Source organism: Bubalus kerabau, chromosome 1 (assembly GCF_029407905.1).
Source record: "Bubalus kerabau isolate K-KA32 ecotype Philippines breed swamp buffalo chromosome 1, PCC_UOA_SB_1v2, whole genome shotgun sequence".
Classification (NCBI taxonomy): Eukaryota; Metazoa; Chordata; class Mammalia; order Artiodactyla; family Bovidae; genus Bubalus; species Bubalus kerabau.
Window position 1 is genome coordinate 8,792,165 of NC_073624.1, and position 23,731 is coordinate 8,815,895.

The 23,731-nt window shown below is 39.5% G+C and overlaps 1 protein-coding gene across 2 annotated transcripts in view; it reads left to right on the forward strand.

Moving 5' to 3' along the window:
• Nucleotides 1–23,731, forward strand: part of ENTHD1 (ENTH domain containing 1) — a 93,211-nt gene that overhangs the window by 17,022 nt on the left and 52,458 nt on the right. For both annotated transcript variants that reach the window (XM_055566822.1, XM_055566828.1), the window contains 2 exons: nucleotides 4,039–4,281; nucleotides 18,789–18,904. In XM_055566822.1, the coding sequence (XP_055422797.1) occupies nucleotides 4,039–4,281; nucleotides 18,789–18,904 (359 nt within the window). The remainder of the gene's footprint in view (nucleotides 1–4,038; nucleotides 4,282–18,788; nucleotides 18,905–23,731) is intronic.

Consider the following 23,731-nt stretch of genomic DNA (forward strand, 5'->3'; position numbering starts at 1 on the left):
TGGGGGAAGCCTGGCATGTTGCAGTCCACGAGGTTGTAAAGAGTTGGACATGACTGAGCGACTGAACAACATATGCCATCAAGTGATGGGACTGGATACCACAATCTTAGTTTTTTGAATGTTGAGGTTCAAGCCAGCTTTTTCACTGTCCTCTTTCACATTCATCAAGAGGCTCTTCAGTTCCTCTTCGATTTCTGCCATTTGGGTGGTGTCATCTGCATATCTGAGGTTTCTGATATTTCTCCCAGCAATCTTGATTCCAGCTTGTGAAACATACAAATGTTTCTTAAGTTTCTCTTAAGAGAACAAGGATAGTTTTGGCCTTCATGGATATTGTACTCTAATAGAAGAAAAAGACATTTATCACACAGACAGTTACAAACCGTGGAAGCCTCTGAAAGACAGGTATTGGTGCTGTGAGTGTGTGAAAGTGAAAGTGAGTGAAGTCACTCAGTTATGTCAGACTCTGTGACCCCATGGACTGGAGCCTACCAGGGTCCTCCGTCCATGGAATTTTCCAGGCAAGAGTACTGGAGTGGGTTGCCATTTTCTTCTCCAGTGAGTGTGTGAAGGGGGGCCTAATGTGACCAGTGAGGCCCTGAGGTACCTGTAGGGTGAGGCGGAAAGGGGTTGTTATCTCTCAGTAGGAGGCTTTCCTGAAGAAGCGAAATCTGGGCTGTTCCCTCTGCCAGGAGCTCTCCCTGTGCAGGTCTGTGCAGCTGGCTTTTTCTTGCTGTTTAAGCCTCAGCTGATATGTAACTTCCTCAGTAAGACTTTCCTTGACCGCACCCTGAATTGATGTTAGCACGTCTCTCTTCTTCATTTCCTGTAAAAGATGAATTTTTATCTGAAATTATCTTCGTGAGGGATCTTGTCTGTCTTTTCCTCACCAGTGCCCCCACTACTTAGAATATTTCCTGAAACTTAAAGTATACAGGAAATGGTTAAACGACTGCGTAAGTTAACATCCTTGAGAATTACCTGTTGCATAGTTGATCTAGAGACTTGCATGTTCTCATCCTTTGAGTTTGGGAGGATTGTTCATACCTGCTTTTTCCTCGTTCATTTTTCTATCCTGTTGATCCTCCTCTCACTCCACTGTGTCTTTTTAAAAACTTTTTTTTCTAGTTTTCTTGAGATGTATTTGACATATGGGACTTCCGAGGTGGAACTGGTGGTTAGGAACCCGCCTGCCAGTAGCACTGTTGAGATATACAGCATACTTACGTACATCATTAAATGATGACCACCGTAAGTTTAGTGAGCGTCCATCATTTCATATGGGTACAAAATTGAAGAATTTTTTTTTAAACTTCTTATTTTGTATTGGGGTAAAGCCAATTAACAAGCAGTGTTTTGATAGTTCCAGATGAACAGTAAAAGGACTCAGCCATACATATACGTGTATGTATTCTCTCGCAAACCCTCCTCTCATCCACGTTGCCACATACCATTGAGCAGAGTTCCATGTGCTATACATTAGGTCCTTGTTGATTATCCATTTTAAATGTTACAGTGTGTACATGTCCATCCTAAGCTCCCTAACTATCCCTTCCCCCATCCTCTCACCTACCACAGCCCAGCAACCATAATTTTCTTCTCTTAAGTCTGTGTCTGTTTCGCAAGTTCATTTGTATCATTTTTCTTTAGATTCCATATATAAGGGATGCCATATGGTATTTCTCCTTCTCTGTCTGACTGACTTCGCTCAGTATGACAGTCTCTAGGTCCATCAGTGTTGCTGCAGATGGCATTATTTCACGCATTTTAATCCTCTGTGTCTTTCTAATGAGGGTTGCCAATGGTAGCATCCTACTCTCTGGCCATAGTGACGGGTAGGTGACTTTCAACCTGGGCCACTCAGTGTGATTCTCCTGGAATTTTCAAATTTGAATAATGAGGAAGGAGACTTCTCAGGTGACACAGTCTGAGGTGTGAGTCTGGAGCTGTCTGTGGCCTTTTCCACATCCAGATTGAAGAAGCGGACCTGTGAGAAGAGAAAAGGCGTCACAGAGGGAAGCAGAGGCGGTTGGGCGAGGGTGCTGGCAGTGTGCTAGTCTCTGCTTCCTTTGTATCTGTAGCCCAGTTGCAACCCCTGATTCCCACAAGCAGTTCAAATTGAGGTTCTGTCACTAATGACCAGAAGATTCCCAATGAAATGGTATATAGCTTTGTTTTTGTTTCAGCCTTCACCTCAACTAACAAGCTTTCCATCTTGATGTGTCTTATGTAGTATCTGGCTGTTGATCTGTTACGTAGTTTAATTTCCTATCTCGGAGAATCTGTTTTCTCCTCCCCTCTCGTCTGTCTCTCTGTCTCCCTCTCCTTCCCTTCTCCTCTCTCCCCCTCTTCAGTCCCCTTCACTATTCTCCCTTTTTTCAAACACAGAGCAGTTGCTGCCTAACTGTTTGAGTACTATCCTGTTTTAGTTTGTTATTGTTGTTTAGGTGCTAAATCGTGTCTGACTCTTTGCGACCCCATGGACTGTAGCCCTCCAGGCTCCTCTGTCCATGGGGTTTCCCAGGCAAGAATACTGGAATGGGTTGCCACTTCCTTCTCCAGGGGATCTTCCCAACCCAGAGATCGAACCCATGTCTCCTGCATTGGCATACAGATTCTTTACCACTGAGCCACCAGGGAAGCCTATTATATTTTAGTACTATATATTCATCCTTTTCAGAAATGTATTGGTAAGAAGTAAGTAGATGCCATCTTATTACTATTGTTATTATTTACCTCATCATTGAAGCAGGTTTATTGGGTTCTTGAATCTTTTCGCTTTCAACTCTGATCCTTTTAAACATCCAGGTTCCTACTCTCCAGTACCTAGGGGATGATGGGAGGTGGCTAGGGCAGTGGGCATCCTTGAATGGGAAGTTCACTTTGGGATGATTTCTTCCCAATTTTCTGTGATGTGCTGTGGCCTCACTGTCCTGATGCTGCAGACTGCTCCTCAGGAAGGAGGCCTGAGGCTGTGGGGGGAAGCCCCTCATCCTTGTATTTGACATTCTGCTCAAGGCACCTGCTTCTCCCTTTGAACTATTGCAGCTCTCCTCAAAGCCACCCATCCATGCAGACTCTGAGTAGAATGTTCCACATCTGCCCCATAATTTGTAGTTCTAACCTTTTCCAATTAGGAAGGTTCTAAGAAATTATTTCAGGCCAAATAACTTTCTCAGGCAGCTAAGTTGTAAATTGCAACCAGTATTTTTTGTCTGTCGGCTCCATTTGCACTGCATCAAGAAGAAAATGGAGACTTTTTGGCAATTTTCTCCTTTATTGATTCATTGACTCAGTAAATATTCATTAAGTATTTACTATGGGCTTCCCTGATAGCTCAGTTGGTAATGAATCCGCCTGCAATGCAGGAGACCCCAGTTCGATTTCTGGGCCGGGAAGATCTGTGGGAGAAAGAGTTAGGCTGCCCACCACAGTATTCTTTGGCTTCCGTTGTGGCTCAGCTGGTAAAGAATCCGCCTGCAATGTGGGAGACCTGGGTTCGATCCCTGGGTTCAGAAGATCCCCTGGAGAAGGGAAAGGCTACCCACTCCAGTATTCTGGCCTGGAGAATTCCATGGACTGTATAGTCCATGGGGACGCAAAGAGTCGGACATGACTGAGCGACTTTCACTTTCACTTACTGTGTGCCAATCATCTTCTAGACACTGAAGAGTCTCTACCCTCATGGAGCTTGTATTCTAGGTGAGAAACCAATAAACAAGTAAACAGACACCTATATAGTACAGTATTAGGTAGTGCTCAATGCCAGTTTGAAAAATAAATAATGTAGTGCTTTCAAAAGAAAAATCCAATAGCATATTTAAGATGAAAAATGTAATGCCAGTGCATGATGTGATTTCATCATATGCTTACTTCTTAAAGTGTAAGAATAGGAGTATAGGCATTGACAATTCTGATGAAATTTGGATTTCCCTCTACATTTGCTAAAGGTTTTTACACTTTGCTTATTTTTTCTTAGAATAAAATTTTATGGTAGCCTTAATTAAAATTTTCTAAGCCAATTAATGTATTTTTCAGGTTATTATATCCGGGAAAAGTCAAAACAAGTTATAACGTTGCTGATGGACGAACAGTTGCTGCATAGAGAGAGGGAAGTGGCGTGTCGGACTAGACGGCGTACCTCCTACTCTGTGACATTTCCTAAAAGATTACCTGGTGCGGGTAACTCACCAACAGCGTGCGCTTCTGCCCCCACACCAGAAATTCCTGTTTCAGAGAAGAGGAATAAGCTTCTTAAGGTTGCACGGCTACATAATAAAAGTGCGTATAATGGGCATTGGCCTAAAGTGCAATAGATATCATTTAAGAACAATTAAAAAGTAGAAAACATTGGGTTTTAGTACTGAAGTATTAATGCTATATTAGTAGTACTGTTACTACATTAGACATCATACTGTAGACAACAGTGATGAAGGATACTGTTCAGTAGATAATTTTATGACTGTTTCTGAATGCAGTTATCTGGGATGCAAATAAAATGTTTTTGAGCTTTAAAGGTATTAAACTAGTACTACCCTATTTGGCATCCGGATTGAGTTTTAAGATGTTAATCATAACTGGAGATGAAGGAGAAGTGTGTTCGGAGACTAGGGGTCTGGGTGTGCACACATTTGCATTCTTTGATCCTTCAAATCAGGACATTGACATTAAAAAATGTGCCTCCAAATTCTGAGAATGCTCTAAAACTCTTCTAGGAAAGTTCCCTGTGTTATATAACCCTTTCCTTTACCTAAAACGTTAAATCTGGACCACTGAAAAGTAGTCCTTCTTAGAAAAGAAGGCACTTATTTATAATGTTTTAATAGAAATCAGAAAGGCAGTTATCTTTTCTACTGAATTTGCTGAAACACAAAGGGAAATCCCACAGACAGATGAGCCTGGCAGGCTACAGTCCACGTGGTCAAAAAGACTCGGACACAACTTAGCGACTAGACAACAACAAAGGAATGTCATTTTGCTCAAACTTCTCCAGTATAAACCCTGTTCATAAATTGTGTGTAAAGAATGGACAGCTTGAAGAAGCAAAAATATTAGTGAAATGTGACTTAGGTAACTGGCCCTTGAAAGCAGCTACACACTTTGTGCCATAGTGAGGGGCATAGTAGGAGGAACATACACATATGTTATGTTACAGATATATATATGTATGTTACATATGTTACATATATGTTACACACATATAGGAGCACATAGTTGAAAGCATCTTCAAATGCCTGCCTCCCAGCTTTATCATGTAACCATATTAAGCAAGATATTGAAAGATAGACATTCCAGGTGTCAGTTAAATATTAAAAATTTTAAATGTTAATATTAATGCCAATACAAAACGATCCTGCTAAAAATCATTAAAGTATAATACTATTCTGACAAGTCAAGAGTTCTCAAATGTTCACTCCATTTGCACTGGTGTGGACTGGGCAGTTGAGAGATAGTAAGAGAGGTGGGCATTGTAATTATAATAGTATTAATAAATACCAACCAAATACTTCTAAAAAGTACTGGAACCTCTTTCTTTGGGGACCTGTCCTTTGAAACAAATCTTGAAAGAGACACATTCTGAAATTTTCTCATAGAAGCCTTAAATTCAAACTGATACCTAAAATGAGGTAACAGAGTAAAATGACCAATTATGACTCACCTAGAGTTTCTGCATCTCTTTCACTACTTCTCTGTTATCATTTTTGTTCTTCCTTCTTCCATTTGATTTCCTCTTCCTTTCTTTCATTATAAATATATTTATTAAATTTATAATTTGAAATTTGGATATCTAGCAGAACTTTGGAGTGAAAGCAGCGAATAAAACAAAGCCCCTCTCATCATGTAGCAAATATTCTAGTGACAGAGATAAATATTAAACACACTTAAATAAAACAGATGTAAAATACTGTGTCAAATAGTGTCAAGTCCTGTAAAGCAAAGGGAAGCAGTGACAGGGCAGAGAGGGACAGGAATGGCTTTATTTTAGGTCAAGTAGTGAGGGGGGTTCTTTTGGAGGAGGCAGAGATGTAAACAGAGACCTGAATGAAGTGAGGGAACTGTCCAGGTATATCCGGGATCTTTGGGCAGAGGAAACAGTGGTGCAAATGCTCTGAGATGGGAGAAAGCTTGGCACCCTTCACCGTCAACTCATGAGATGAATCCCTAAAATGCTGCAGAAGTAGCTCAACTCTGAGCCATTTTCGTGATTCATATAAGAAAATCTAGCTTATTGCCTTACAGTCACTGCTTTTTTTAAACCCAAAATGATACTTCCCAGCTTTATGATAGCTTATTTATTCAACTAGACTGAGCTCTGATTACCTTTTGACTATTAAAAAAAAATCAGTCTACCTGCAAATGAAGAAGTTTTGCTACAATTCATTTTTTTCATACTACAAACATGTATTGAGTACCTGGCTACTATGTGCCAGACACTGTTGGCTAGGCCTGGTAAACAAATTGGGTGTATTTCTGCTCTCACAGAGGTTATATCCAGTGACGGACTTTCAGTCCGTTTAAAAAAAAGATGTTCAAAAGGAGTTTTGGTGGATGACAGCATCACTGAAGTGCATTTGTAGCGAAGATTTAAAGTGAATAATGAATTTTTACATATAAAAGCTGTAGTAAGTTTGTTAAAAAATCTGTTACATGATTTTAAAATTTCATTTACCATCACTGTATATCGTATACATACAAAGGGGATATATAGAAGTGCGTGTTTGTGTTCAAAAAAGAGAAATTGGATTAAGTAAGCTTAGCAATACTAACCATATCCATGTAGGCATTTGAATCTGAAACTGTATTTTAAAAGAAGAAAAAAAACCTGTTAATTCGGCTGGGCCTGGGGAAGATAAGAAAGTTTATTAGGAGGCATTATTAATAGGACAGGAAAAACAGCAAATAATAACTTGGAGATGTGTGGATCAGTTAAAATCAGGGGCACCCATGAGTGACAGTATCAGGGCCACAGAACTGGTAGTGGTGTAAACATCGTAAGAACTTCTCTCTTCTAAAAATAATCCAGAACTAGGTATTCTAGGACCAGTATGGCTCTTCATGATGTCAGGGCTCTTTTCTTGTTCCACCAAACTCACCATGTAACTTCCACTTTATGATCCACGACGGCTGCTTACCTCCAGCAAGCACCTTCCATCTGCCTTCTAGCCAGTAGGAAGGAGGAAGGGTTGAAAATATGAATGCCCCTTCCCTTTAAGGGCGTTTATGGAAATTGCCTGTAACGTTTTGGCTTATGTACTCTTATTGTTGAGCACTTAGTTACATGGACGCTCCTAGCTTCAAGAAAGGCTGAGAAATGTAGTCTTTATATAACAGCAGCACGTGCCCAAATGAAAGAAAATCTATTGTTAAGGAAGAAGGAGAGAATAAATATAGGGGACAACAAATAGGCCCTACCATAGTGGGAAAGAATACAAGAAATGAATTAATCATGGTAATACATGGTTGTCAGATTAAATGGAATAGAAAATATAAATTTTAATACGTAGAAAAATGTGGGCAGATAGTTGAGAGTACTCCGCACAGTTTATAAATACAGTTTATGAGCAGTATTTGGAAATTTGTTTGATACAACTAGCAAGTAGGATCCATTGTAGGCCTTGGAGAACAGAAGGGATGTTCAGCTTAGTCACAGAACTTAGCTTTCTTATTACTGAAAACAGCTGTTGGTGGAAGATAATTCTTATTGCTTTGTGTAGAAATGAAGGAGCTACAAATTGGAGGGAAGCTTTCTAGGAGACAGTTGTTTGAATCTAGGACCCGCTCAAAGGTTATTGAAATGAGGAAAAGGTAATGTTTAAAGACAGAATATAGAGAGGGAATGGATACATAGATGATATATTGGAGAAGAAAGACAGAAATTGAAAATGACTCTAACATTTGAGTCAGAGAAAGTGAAGGCAAGTTATAGTTTCATAAGGGTAAATTTCCATCAGAAGGAATTTAAAGATGCTTCTGAATTATTTAGTTATAATGAAATGTAAAATTGAATGCATTGCTAGAAATCTGATACCCTGGCTTTAGGATCCTGAGCTGAAACAGCTGTGCCTCACTTCTTTGTGGTGAATTAGCAAGGGAAAAAAGATACTTTAGAGAAGGTGTTATACACACATCGCTGCTTCTACTCCTTTTTTCCTATTCCTGGATGTTTTCCTCATATTTTAATTCGGGTGGATAGCTTGGGTATTTTTTATTTAGATAATTTTGTTGTTTGAAGGAAGAGATGAGCTGAAGGATAAGTGCTGCTTGATGGCAAGACAGAAAGCTGTATAAAGCACAGTAATAACTCAGCTTTTCTGAGCTGTAAGCATCAGAGTTAGGGCCTTTCCTTAGAGGTAATAATTATAAAAACTATCACCGGAGACATTGCTTACAGCTAGACCAGCAAAGCATTACCTCTGTGGATCATCAGGTCTTCTATAAAGAGCTCTTTAGCGGTACTACTCTTTGCAATGGAACTTTACCTGTTTAAGAGAAGGATTGCTCTGGCCTGTGTTAAATGTAATAACATTTCACATCATGGAAATATTTCCCTAAAAATTGCATGATTCCTGTTGAACCAAAAGTTAGAATTCAAAGCAGCTGTCATACTTTAATAAGCAAAAACACCCATGCTGGACTTCCCTGCTGTCACAGTGGATAGAGTCCGCCTGCCAATGCAAGGGACACAGGTTTGATCCCTGGTTTGGGAAGATTCCACGTGTTGCAACTAAGCCTGTGTGCCACAACCACTGAGCCTGTGCTCTAGAGCCTGCGAACCACAAGTCCTGAGCTTGTACACCACAGTTACTGAAGCCTGTGTGCCTAGAGCCCGTGCTCCACAGCAAGAGAAGTCACTGCAGTGAGACGCCCACGCACCACAGCTAGGGAGTGGCCTCAACTTGCTGCCACTAGAGAAAGCCCGTGCGGAGCAGTGGAGACCCACCACAAAGATAAATAAACAGTACATGAATCAAAAACAGAAAAACCACCAGCATTTTCCCACAGTGAACTTTATATTTATGGAGAGTTGATGTAGAGCCATACTTGGTGGCTTTGTCACAGTCTCAGTGGCAGAGTGTGTGGTTCAAGTGTGATTGCTACTAAGACATTTACACTGATGAATGTTTAAGCAGTGATTTTTTTAAAATTTAAAAATAAATATACAAAAAAACCAGCAGCTTATACCTCTACTACCCTAAACCAACCACTATTAACATCTTAGAATATTTGCTTCTAGTCCTATTATTTTTCTTCTTTTGTTTCAGAAAAACCACCTTATTCTTGTAAAAAAAAAAAAAATAGACCCACTGTAAAGAATGAATCACTTCCAATCCAATCACTCAGAAATAGCCATAATTGATACCAGATGAATGTAAATTCTAGGCATCTTGCTAACCATCTATCCATACAAATATGTATGAAGATGAACAACTAGAGAGAAACTGTTTTTATAAAAATGGAATTGTGCTAATGCTAAGTTTCACTGACAATATTTCAGGTCTGCTTCTGGTAATAACATTATGAGGAGCTCCAAGAAACTCATTTATTGCACAATAATTAAAGACTAGAAATGATATACTGAGACATTTCTGGACTCACCAGAGGTATGGGAAGTCTCCAAGGATCTTCTAAAAACTTAATTAAATAATGAAATATATATATTTTTTATTGAAAGTCTAAAAAATGGTAAGTATCAGTTGTCTCCAAATAGTACAAATTTAGTGGAGGGTTTCTAAAGCCTGGTACTATTGACATTTTAAGCCAGATAACACTTTGATGTGGGGACCGCCCTGTGCTATGTAGGTTGCTGAGCCTTATCTCTGGCCTATACCCACTAGATGCTATTATCTCACACCCCTTCCTTTTGTGAGAACCAGAAATGTCTGCAGATGTGGTCAGATGTCTCTTGGGGACAAAAATTGCCCCAAGTTGAGAATCACTGATTGACTACATTTAAAATCAAAGTCCCAAAGGATTTTAAACATGGAGTTTGATCAGCTAATTCCAAAACTCATCCGAAAGGAGCAAAAGTTCGGGCATATCCAAAATGTTCCTGAAGAAGAGTAAGATGGAGGGCTTGCCTTTCTAGATCACAAGAGCAAAGAGCTCTGACCATGGCAGTGTGGCTGTGATGCAGGCATAGGTGCATGGCTAGTGGGGCAAACGATAGAGCCCTGGAAACAGGCCTGTACAGCTGCGTTATCTTAGCGTACGACACAGGTGGTGTTTCACGTTGGTGGGGGGAGGATGAACTGCTTAACAGTACCAGGACATTCATTTACCCATGATGGGAAAAGTGGAATTAGGTCTCTGTCTCATATTGTGCACAAGAATGTGTGTGTGTGTGTGTGTGTATGTTAGTCACTCAGTCCTGTCTGACTCTATGTAACCCCATGCACTGTACCCCACCAGGCTCCTTTGTCCATGGGATTCTCCAGGCAAGAACACTGGAGTGGGTTTCCATTCCCTTCTTCAGGGGATCTTCCCGAACCCAGGGATCAAACCCAGGTCTCTCACATTTCGGGCAGATTCTTTACCATCTGAGCCACCAGGGAAGCCCACACAAGAATGTATCCTGGAGGAATTAAGGACTTAAAAGTGAAAAAGCAAAACTTCAGAATGTTTAGAAAAATATATAGAATATCTTTTCCACATTGGTATAGGGAAGGATTTCTTAAACCAAGAAAAGAGCAAACTATTAAATACTATTTTTTAAAGTATTTGTAAATTTGACTACTGTGGTAGGCAGAATTCTGTGAATAGACCTCAATGGCCCTTACCTTTATTGAATTCCCTCTTTTGAATGTAAGGATAACCTGTGAATTTTGATGAATTATCACTCCCATGATTCGTTACATTATATGTCAAAAAAGGGAGTATTTAGGTGGGCTTAATCTAATCACACGAACCCCTTATAAGCAGAATTTTCTCTAGGTCAATGATCCCCCACCTTTTTGGCACCAGGGACCAGTTCTGTGCAAGGCAGTTTTCCATGGGGAGGGGATGGTTCAGGCAGTAATGAGAGTGATGGAGAGCAATGGGGAGTGGCAGCTAAAGCTTCACTAGCTTACTCACCTCCTGCTGTGCAGCCTGTTCCTAACAGAGCAGGGGTTAGGGCACCCTGCTCTTGCTGGTGTTAGAAGAAAAAGTCGGACAGGTTCCAAGAGTGAGAAGGATTTGATGCACCCTTTCTGGCTTGAAGATGTGCACGCTCAGCCACTCAGTTGTGTCCGACTCTTTGTGACTCCCCTGGACTGTAGCCTGCCAGGCTCCTCTGTCCGTGATACTTCCCAGGCAAGAATACTGGAGTGGGTTGCCATTTCATACTCCAGTGGATCTTCCCTATCCGGGGACTGAACCTGCATCTCCTGCGTTGGCGGATAGATGCTTTACCACTGCGCCACATGGGAAGTTTGAAGATGTAGTGATAAGCAGTGTAGGTGGCTTCTAGAAACTGTCCCTCTGAAGCATTTGTCCTGAGTAAATATAGTAGTAAAGTGAAATCACAGAGGTGGTGTCTGTAGTGGATGCTGTGGTGTTTCCCAGATTCCTGCTTCAAAATCAAGGCACTTATTCCGTCGGCTGCTGGGGGAGCTGGTGCGAGAGAGGTCTCGGCTGAGTTCTCTTCAAACTCCCAACAACTGAAGAAAACCTTTCTGCCTAAAGTTCTGCCCCATCCCTGAAAGAACCTACTTTCAATGACTTGTGGATATGGGCCAGCCACCTTGCTTCAAGGCAGGACAACTGTGAAGAGCTGTTCCAGCCCCAGAGGATTGGCCAAGACCTCTGTTGCAAGCGCATTGCAGTTCAGTTTCTCCCTTGGCCCAGGCCTGCCTCCCTCCCTACTCTAGATGTGGTTTCTGAGAGTGTTTCCTAATGACTCCCCCTCATACAAATCTGAGTCTCAAAGTCTTGTTTCCTGGGGAACCCAACCTACAGCAGTGACTTTGCCTCGAGACTTAGGATATAGGACAATGATATGTACATAAATGAGGAAAGAATTATAAAGCAAAATGTTAACAATTGGCGGCTCTGGATGAGAATTCTTTGTACTATTCTTGCATCTTTTCTATCAGTCTGCTCCATGATATTAAAATTGTTAAGGTTCCAAACTCATGATACTCTTAATCACCATGAGGCTTTGAAACCTTATCAGTTCTTCATTTTCTATGATTGATGCACTTGTGCATTTTTAAAAGTTAATTTCGGAGGCTCCCCTGGTGGTCCAGTGGTTAAGAATCTGCCTTGCATTGCAAAGGACACAGGTTCAATCCCTGGTCCAGGAAGATCCCACATGCCAAGGAGTAACTTAGCCCACGTGCCACAACTACTGAGCCTCCGCACTGCAGCCACTGAAGCCTTCACACCCTCAGCCTGTGCTCTGCAACAAGAGAAGCCACTGCAATGAGAAGCCAGAGCGCTGCATCGAAGAGTAGCCCTCGCTCACCACAACTAGAGAAAGCCCGTGAGCAGCAACAAAAACCCACCACAGCCAAAAATGTTAATAATAATTAAATACATATTTTTTAAAGTTAAGTTTGTTAGGTAAGTGACTTAGTTTACTTCAATTACACCTAAAAGGACACTATTAATACACAGCCAAAATGTCTGTTAGATGCTAAATAATACATAGAACAATTTGTGCACTCACGGAGCGTTTCAACTCCAAAATGTGCTGTGGCGTTGTTACTGTCTGATAGTTTGAACATCAGTTTGATATCTTATCTGAGAAGTATCACAAGCTTCACCAGTTCTGCTTTGTGTTATTATCTGAGTGATACAGGCTCAATGAGATCTGTAGCTTCTCTCTAGATTGTTTCTGCCAAGTAACTACAGCCTCGGTATCTGAGCGCTCATCTTTGAATGACTCAATAGCATCACTTCCTGCAACATCTTGACTTTTTCCTTTGAGGTTTCTCATTCACATACTGGTCCTCCTTGGCTGTGGCTTCACAGTCTCAATTGATAAATAGCTTGCGATATACAAGGTACTTCATTTCCACTAGGGAGCTAAATGTGTGCTCTGTGTTCTCCCCCTCTACTTGATTGTGAAAACCCAGAAAGCAATGTTGTGTAATCACCTAATTTAATTAAACACACTTCACTGGCAATGTTGTGCTGATACTAAAAAAAAAAAAAATTCTAAATGGATTTCTGTAGACTCACTATATTCTGCCTGCCTTCTTGCCCCATAAGATTATTTAATATACATGCAAGGAGTATGTCAAGGCTGTATTTTGTCATGCTGCTTACTTAACTTATATGCAGAGTACATCATGTGAAATACTGGGCTGGAAGACACACAAGCTGGAATTAAAATTGCCAGGAGAAAATACCAACAACCTCAGATATGCAAATGATATCACTCTAATGGCAGAAACTGCAGAGGAGCTAAAGAGCCTCTTGATGAAAGTGAAGGAGGAGAGTGAAAAAGCTGGCTTAAAACTCAACGTTCAAAAAATGAACGTTCATCACTTCATGGGAAATAGATTGGGAAAAAGTGGAGAAACAGTGACAGATTTTATTTTCTTGGGCTCCAAAATCACTGTGGATGGTGACTGCAGCCACAAAATTAAAAGACACTTGCTCCTTGGAAGAAAACTTATGACAAGCCTAGATAGCATGTTAAAAAGCAGAGACATCCCTTTGCCGACAAAGTCTGTATAGTCAAAGCTATGGTTTTTAAAGTAGTCATGTACAGATGTGAGAGCTGGACCATAAAGAAGGCTGAGTGCCACCAAAGAATTGATGCTTTCAAATTGCAGTGATGGAGAAGACTCTTGAGAGTCCCTTGAACTGCTTGCTAGGAGATCAAAGGAAATCAACCCTGAATATTCACTGGAAGGCCTGATGTTGAAGCTAAAGCTCCAATACTTTGGCCACCTGATACAAAGAACCAACTCATTGGAAAAGACCCTGATGCTGGGATAGATCCAGGAGGAAAAGGGGGTGACATAGGTTGAGATGGTTGGATGACATCACTGACTCAGTGAACATGAGTTTGAGCAAACTCTGGGAGACAGTGAAGGACAGAGAAGCCTGGCATGCTGCAGTCCATGGGATCGCAAAGAGTTGGTCACAACTGAGCAACTGAACTACAACAACTTCTGGGATGTCTAAAACTTAAGTCCATATCATTTCAAGGATAATAAGTTGCTGAATGCTCAAAGACTGATAGTATAGATCTTCATTAAATCACTTGAAAGTCCATAGATGATCTAAACCTCAAATTACTGCTGTTTGCCAGGATTAGTTATAGAATCTCTAAGTCCAAAATAAGCTCATTTTAATTATTAATTTTTGGATAAAGTTATAAGAAAATGAAAAGTTAGAGCCATAAATGCAAAATTTGTGTTCTTCAGCATCTTTGGCTTATACCATACTTGCTCTTTTTGCCTATGGTGTTCCTTCTGCTTGGAATCATTTCTCCTCTGTATTTATCAGAATCCTAGCTGTCCATCAAAGCCTTGTTCAAATTTTCCTTCCAGTTTGAGGCTCTTTCTGATGACTCTGGGGACACTGATTATTTTTCCCTTAGGATATCTATTCATTGTTGTTGTTGCTCAGTCCCTGAGTCGCGTCTGACTCTTTGCGACCTCGTGCACTGCAGCACGCCAGACTTCCCTGTCCTTCACTATCTCCCTGCATTTGCTCAAAGTAATGTCCCCCAAGTCTGTGATGCCATCCAACCATCTCATCCTCTGTTGTCCCCTTCTCCTCTTGCCCTCAATCTTTCCCACCATCAGGGTCTTTTCCAATGAAAGTTATTTTAAGAAAGTTTGGCCTGTAATTGTTTTCCTCTAATTGTTTCCTATAAGTCCGTATTTTAGACTTACCTCACTAGTCAGTCTGTAAACATTTTGAAGGCAAAAATCAGGCTATTTTTCTTGTATAACTCTTAAAATGATTTTGAAAAATTATATACCCCCTTAATTATTTTTAATTGACATGTGAAATTCTGTCTTAGCTATAGCAAATGCAAAGGATATAATTTAAAATATTGACTTTAAAGACAAGAAAACAATCAGAAGTGTTTCATGAGTTTTTTAAGAGCATCTAAAGGAATATAGACAATGGCACCCCAACTCCAGTACTCTTGCCTGGAAAATCCCATGGACGGAGGAGCCTGGTGGGCTGCAGTCCGTAGGGTCACTAAGAGTCGGACAGGACTGAGTGACTTCACTTTCACTTTTCACTTTCATGCATTGGAGAAGGAAATGGCAACCCACTCCAGTGTTCTTGCCTGGAGAATCCCAGGGACGGGGGAGCCTGGTGGGCTGCCGTCTATGGGGTCGCACAGAATCGGACACGACTGAAGCAACTTAGCAGCAGCAAAGGAATATAGATACTATTGTGATTGATATCTGTAATCGTTCATTTTAAAAAATGCATGGTCTTCTTTGTTAGAAATTTTGTGTCATTCTCTTTTCTCCTTGAAGTCATATTTCTATTTCACATCTCACAGAATTTTTCCTAACAGAAAGTATGCTTATGCTTGAAAGCCTTCTCTACGTGAAATATGTATATAAATTGTGATTATTTTTCTAAATTGTCTGCAACCAGAGGCTTTAAGTGGAAAAATAGTCCCTTTAGATTGACTTATCATTGTAATTATTTTTAGTACACAGTCACAACCACATAAATGTATTATACATTTTTATAAATACTTATTAAACATAAAGAAAATTTTATTGGAAAGACATGTTTTTTATGAACTACATGAAACTGTTCATTTACCACATGTGAATATTACTTATTGCTTGAAATAAACAAGGTTCCATGAAAATTCTGTTTCTCTTTTACATTTTTATAGATGTAAATGCTGAGAAGACTTGTTCACATAAAATTGTCGGTGGGAATAGAAGGTGTTTTATTATAGCAGTGTCAATCAATTCTATGATTTCTTTCCAAGTAATATGCCCAGAATTATACAGTGATTTATTATAAAAATGTTTTCCATCACTTGTCAAGTGTTAACGTGATTAGGTCTTTCTTCATTGTTGAAAGCAAAGGATTGGAAACAGCCTACTTAGGAAAAGACTTGTTAAACAGTCACTGGGAACAATTTTTGTGCTCAATTTCTGGGAATAATACCAAAAAACTTTTGCTAAAATGTATCAAATGGCTATTAATTATACTGGTTACACATTAAGTTAACCCAATATACTCAGAATGTGTGGGAAAAATAAAAACACTAATTGCAGTGTACCTGTCAACACAAATGTTTCTGAGAAATGATTCTTTTTGTGTGTCATATGCTTTAAATGAATTTTCATCAAATCTTCAGAACTGCAGGTTTGTTTCATTCGATTACTGGAAAATATTTATCATATTTACCTAGTTTACAAAGCTGGTCCTCATTGTCAAAACAACCAGTCAAATCAAATTTAAACTTCCTTTCAGGAAAACATTTTACTTTATTTATTTAAATACACATGGAAACAGCCATCACTCTGGTTGTATTAACACTCTCAAAGCTAAGGCACAAAGGCTTGCCCAAGTGTGTTGCATTGGTGGAACTCCCCTTGAGGCTTCCCTCATAGCTCAATCGGTAAAGATTCTGAGTGCAATGCAGGAGATCCAGGTTTGATCCCTGGGTCGGGAAGATCCTCTGGAGAAGGAAATGGGAAGCCACCCCAGTATTCTTGCCTGGAGAATCCTATGGACAGAAGAGCCTGGCAGGCTCCAGTCCATGGGGTCATGTGAGTCAGACACGGCTTGGTGCCGACACCACCACCACCACAAGGCTTGCCCCGAGCGTGTTGCGCTGGTGGAATGAGCTGCTTCTATGCCCGATGCTTTCTTTGCTCTTCTCTTCTGGGACTCTTCCCCAGGAATGATGCATTCTTTGACAGTACCAGGGGGGTGGGAAGCACGGGGACACTGTCCTGCTTCTCCATATTGTGATACATCTGAGTACCACACATCCTGGTGTGGCCCCAAAGGCCCGTGACTTATGCCATGCTTTCTGAGAGAAAGAAGTATGTGAAAGACAGGACAAACTTTGAAGCTGTACTTTGGGTTTTTCATGCCTTGAAGAAAAGAAGCTTCCCCACACCAATCTTTTTTACTGTTGTTTGGTGCCTCAGAAATTCTTATTCTTGTAGCTGAAGGGAAGATGCTCCATAATTAGATGGCTGAAGAAAATGTCTTTCTTTGTAAAGTGGGAGAAAATTGATTATGAAAGGAGGAGGAAAAGAACTAGCCAGATGCTTCTACATAGCTGCATTCTCAGGCAGGTCAGTTTTTGGTAAGAATATATACAGAACTTGTGGATCTGAAAGTTACATCCTTTATAGCTGTCTAAGTGAAGAGGAACTAAAAAGCCTCTTGATGAAAGTGAAAGTGGAGAGTGAAAAAGTTGGCTTAAAGCTCAACATTCAGAAAACGAAGATCATGGCATCCGGTCCCATCACTTCATGGGAAATAGATGGGGAAACAGTGGAAACAGTGTCAGACTTTATTTTTCTGGGCTCCAAAATCACTGCAGATGGTGACTGCAGCCACGAAATTAAAAGACACTTACTCCTTGAAAGGAAAGTTATGCCCAACCTAGATAGCATATTCAAAAGCAGAGACATTACTTTGCCAACAAAGGTCTGTCTAGTCAAGGCTATGGTTTTTCCAGTAGTCATGTGTGGATGTGAGAATTGGACTGTGAAGAAGGCTGAGCGCCTAAGAATTGATGCTTTTGAACTGTGGTGTTGGAGAAGACTCTTGAGAGTCCCTTGGACTGCAAGCAGATCCAACCAGTCCATTCTGAAGGAGATCAGCCCTGGGATTTCTTTGGAAGGAATGATGCTGAAGCTGAAACTCCAGTACTTTGGCCACCTCATGCGAAGAGTTGACTCATTGGAGAAGGCTCTGATGCTGGGAGGGATTGGGGGCAGGAGGAGAAGGGGATGACAGAGGATGAGATGGCTGGATGGCATCACTGACTCGATGGACATGAGTCTGGGTGAACTCCAGGAGTTGGTGATGGACAGGGAGGCCTGGCGTGCTGCAATTCATGGGGTCGCAAAGAGTCGGACACAACTGAGCGACTGAACTGAACTGAACTGATGCCCACCTAACCCTTGGGAAGTCTTTAAATACCCCCAGAAGTGTGTATACTACTTGAAGATAGATTCTTAGACTTTTTGTGGTGCCCAATAACATGCTGGGATATAGTTGATTCTAATACTTTCATTTACATAGTACTTAACATAGGAAGGGAAGTGATACTGACTACAAAAATCATTAAATTCAGCAAATATATATAAACAAAAATAGCTTATCTTCATTGGCATATTCTTTTTCTTTAAATTTTTCAAATCAAAAATTTGTTTAAAGTTTCTTTTTCTCAAAAACCCTATATATTTCTGATTACTTTTGCCTAGAACACATGAAATTCACACCATAGTAATAAAGTTCTTTTAAGTATTAAAATAATTATAGATGTTACTCCTGCTTTGCTAGAATTTCATTTGAGTAATTTGCACATTTTCAAACTCTGTATTCTATATTATACCTTATTTTTAAAAATATGATTCAAATAATAAAACTGTAAAATAGAATCATTGATGTGAGAAAGGGCTAGAATTGAAGTTGTATTTTTAAAATCTGTCCAAACTTGTCAGTTATGATAAAGGGATATATTAAATGATTAATACTCATTGGTTACCACTGGCACATAATGTTTTGTAGACAAAATGGATCGTCAGAAGTGATTAACTGAAAAATTGTGAGCCAGTGTGAAAACATGACTACTTTTTTGTCAAAGTAAAATCTTAGCTTTATGTTGTTGACAGAAAACACTTCCAAGGCAGGACAGAAACAAGAGCAGTGTCAAGACATGGAGGTGCCCAGTGGAACTGTCTTGTCCCAGGAAACACCCATCAAGATTAATGCTTGGAAATCGACAGAGGTGAGTCATCACAGTGGTTTCCTATTGCTGCTCTAACAAGTTCCCAGAAGCTTAGTGCCTTAAGTCAACACAAAAGTGGCATTTGACAGTCCTGTAGGTTAGAAGTCTGACCCAGGGATCACTGGGCTAGAATCCAGGTGTCTACAGGGCTGCATTTCTTTCTGGAGCCCTGAAGGGAAATTTTGTTTTCTTTTTCGAGCTTCAGGGAAGAGAAACTATCTTCCTTTAACTTTGCTTTTGATACCTTCTGTTATTCAAAATTTTATTAACAAAGTTTTCCTTTATACTTTGTGTCTTAAAAAATCTTAAGAAAAAAATTTTTTATCCTAATATAAGAAAAGTCTCTTATTTTTTATTCTAAATGAAAGTGAAAGTGGCTCAGTTGTGTCTGACTCTCTGTGACCCCATGGACTATATAGTGCATGGAATTCTCTAGGCCAGAATACTAGAGTGGGTAGCCCTTCCCTTCCCCAGGGGATCTTCCCAACCCAAAGATCGAACCCAGGTCTCCTGCCTGGCAGGCGGATTCTTTACCAGCTGAGCCACAAGGGAAGCACTTTATGCACTCTAGAATTTTACTATATAGTGTTAAGATAGGGGTCTTATTTGCACCCCCTGTGGGTAAGCAAGGGCTTCCCAGGTGGCTGTCTTGTAAAGAATCTGCCTGCCAATGCAGGAGACACAGGTTTGATCCCTGGATTGGGAAGATCCTCTGGAGGAGGAAATGGCAACCCACTTCAGTATTCTTGCCTGGAAAATCCCATGGACAGAGGAGGTTGGCAGGCTACAGTCCATGGGGCTGCAGAGTCAGACATGACTAAGTGACAGAGCATGCACTCATGGATAAGCAATATTGAATTTATCAAACAGTCCATCTTCCTCTATTCATGTAAACATTTTTTATTGTGAAATAATTATAGACTTATAGGATGTTGCAGAAATAGTACAGAGGCCCAGGTACACTTCACCCAGCTTTCCAGCAACAGTTTTAAATTTTAGTGAAGTCCAGGTTATCAATTTTTTACTTTATGGATCATGCTTTTGGTATTGTATCTTAGAACTTTTTGTCTATCCCAAGATTATGTAGGTTTTATCCTCTGTTTTCTTCTAAAAGCTTTATAGTTTCATGTTTTACATTTAGATCTCTGATCTATTTTGATTTAATTTTTGTGTAAGGTGTGAAGTATAATTGAGATTTAAAAAAAAAAACAACTTTTTTTCTCTACTGATATCCAATTGTTTCAACACCATTGTTGAAAAGACTGAAATTTTACTCTAAGTGTTTAAGTGTAGATTTTCCTTATCTCTCTTCTTTCTCACCCTTCGAGACTCTCCAATGGACAATCTCTCACCTCTATTTAATTCTGAGACAGTTATCTCTGATTCAAATATTTCCTACTGTTTATTTTAATTTTTCTCTCTTTCTTGAGCTCTTCTTATCTGAATATTAGTAATTCTGTTTCTACCTTCATATCTCTTCAATTTTCTTTATAGACTCTATTTAATGTTTTCTTTTCTCTTCATCTAGAGTTTCTCAATCTGATCTTCCAGTTTGATATTTGTTCTCGGCAAATCCATTCCACTGTTTATCCTGACTGTGTTCTGTTTCCACGTTCTGTTTTTACATTTGATATTTAATGTTTCTATTTCATTCTTTTTATTGTGTTTATTCCTGTTGCATATTGCTTATCCCTTTATTTATTTATTTTAGTTTGTATACTAACTTTAAGTTCTTGGTCCATCTTTTCTAATATCTATACTTTGACAAAACCTGTAATTCAGTTTTTTTTTAAATCGTTTTGGTTCTCAAATAACTGTTTACCCCTCAAGATTATGGCTGCTTTGTCTAGGACTGCTAGAGGTCAGACCTTAGCCCGTGTCAGCTCTGTCAGCTTAAGTGAGATGGGGGAGAAGTGGCCTGCAGGGTGGAGAACACGTCCTTCCCCTCCCCTCTCCGTCCAAGAATACCAGAGTTAGTCACTGCTCATTCTGAGGATCAGTACCTCGGATTAGGTCTGTACCCTTAGCACCCCAAGAAGCAGCTTTAGAGGGAGGCACTTCTTCAGTGGTAAACCACCTGCCCCAGGGGATTGGAAGAGGAAGGGTGAAGAAGTGTCTTCTCAAGCCTGCCTGCTCAGTCCCACGGATTGTTCTCATCTGCTCAGGGTTTCTGCACTCACTGGAGGCACTCCCTTCAGAGGACATCCCCTTTCTTTCGCTCATGTCAGAGATACTCCAGATCCAGTCTCCAGACCAAGGGATACTGTGGCTCAGTTGCTGGTGAAGTTTAGTCTGTGTCCTCTCGAACCCACTTGTGTAATACTTTGGGAAGCCAGAGTCCAAGGCCGTGACTGATGCCAGGTTAATTGTTTCAGGTTCCTTTGTAAGTAGGGGAGCCCAATGCCCAGGCATCATTTTAAGCAGTCAGCCCATGTTCAGCACTCCTGTCCTTGGTGATCATTTTAAATCTGTATTTACCCCTCTGGAACTGACCCTCTGTTTTTATCTCTCTCTCTTTCTCTCTCTTTTTTTTTTTTAATCACTCAAAGATCCACAGCTTCAACCTCCTCACTGTCATGTGTTTGCATTCATGCTCTCATCTGTGAAGATGTTCGTCTTGTCCTTTAGCATGATGATGCCTTTAATTCTCACACTTCTCTTTTCTCTTCCATTGCTCTGTGTTTGGAGAACACATATCCCTGCAGTATGAGCAAGTAGAACCATTTTGACTGGAAATCTGTTCCACTCAAGGCCCTATGAAATTGTCTCATTCATTCGTTTTTCTGTTTTATGTATTTCTCCTACTAGAAAGAAAGGTCCGTTTCTAGAGCTTTGGAGACTTTTCTAGTCTATTATTGAATCTTCATTTGCCCACTTTGTGTTAATGATAAATGAAGTGCATGAATGAGGAGACAGTCAATGTTAGTGCCCTTCCCCTCTTTTCCTGTGACAGAGGCTTGTTCAGCCTCCTGCTCTGAGTGCTTCATTCAGGCTTTTGCCGGAGGTCTTATGAGGGGGGTTGAAACTATTTCCTAGTCTTCTGTTCCCAGCCTTTTCCCCCTAGCCACTAGGTATTGGATTTACCTGATTTTCTAGTAGCTCAGAAAAGTGCATAGAATTAAAATTTCACTGTATCTTAATTGCAAAGTAGCCCACAGATTGAAAATCTATAGGTTATTTTCAAAGTTATGAGGTTAAGTCAAAATGATTTTAAAATTTGCCATCAGTTTATTTGCTGCTGCTGGCTTTTAAGGGAGAGAATAGACTTGAATAATCTTATATGCTATGGAGTCTCACAAAGACATAAAATGTCACCTACTGGGTTTTTTTTTTTTTTAATATCAGTCTTTAAATTCTCATCATTATTGTTTTTTTTTTCTTTAGAGGAATCCACTGTAATTGATTTACATCATTTCACATCTTATATCCATGAGCAGAAAATGGTGCCCATCTCTCGAAGTTTAAAGCTAGACTTTCCTTTTTCAAAGCATGACTATGTCAGAACACTCTTCCGTCATCCCATTGACAAACATTGCTGTTATTACTGTCAAGAATACTTGATGCAATCCAACATGTCCTCTTCAGTAATCTTCTCTTGTAGCAGAAGACAAAACCTACCAAGATGAATAGTAAATCTAATTGTTGTTGCCAAATGTACTGCATTTACATTAAAATTCTCATGTTCTTAATACAGAATGAGAAAGAAATGATATTGTTGATTGCTTTGGCAGAATGAGGGGTACTTAAAAAATCTTTTAAAAACTTTTAATAGCAACTTCTTTAACTATTCTCTTTCTACAAATGCAAAAATGATCTAAAAGCAGTAAGTAAAATTCTGAACAGGATAGGACTTTCAAAACCGGATAGTACTTGCCTCTGATGCATTCAAAACTAGAGAAAGCCTTTAAATTTATGACACTTAGACATGGATGAGTTCTGTCTTTGCATACTGTCCAGAATTTTTATTATTAAATTTGCTAATTAGTAAGGCTATTTGTAGCTTTTCATCAGCTCAAAAGACCTTCCTCTTTTCCTACTTGAGAAAATCCAACAATGAGGTTATGATTTTTTTGGCTCTCAGTTGTTTCCATAGCAACAGTTAGGGATGCTATAAATTGGTTCACACAAAATTAAAGCTGACCAAAGCCTTATTGTAGTTCTGAGTTACTAAATCGCTAGTGACAGAAGAAAAATGTTTATTTCTTACTGCCTCTGTTTATTATTTATTAAGTGAAGAGTAAACAATTTTTATTCTTGAGTCTATTAACATATATCATTTATGATATTTGCAAAAATTTGAACATATCAAAGCTGTTAGAGAAATGAACATTATACTTATTCTAATTATGTTAATTCATCTTCCTTTTACCTCTTTTTTGTATCTTTGCTTTGTGCTTAAAAGTCATTTGTTTCCATTTTTATATTTTTATTCTTTTTAAATTAGAAAATACTGAGAAAAGTTTAAGCAATATAAAAGGGTAAGAACTTATTTATCTTATGTTGTATTCTTGATGTATAAATTAATCTTAATTTATTTAACCCATCCCTGTTGGTAATCATTTTGGGATTTTTTTAATGTTTTTGCCTATTAAAAGCAGTGTTGCAATAACAACCTTGTACATGCATTTTTATGATGCTGTCCCAAAAGTGGAATTGCTGAAAGGTTATATTTATTTTTAGTTTTGAAAAGTACTGCCAAATCCTCCTCTCAAAAGTTGCACCACTTTGTATCCACCAAAAGTGTATCCCCTCATCTTTGTATATACTGAGTATTATCAAATTTCTACATCTTTGTCAATCTAAGAGGTAGAAAAATCTTGTTTAAAT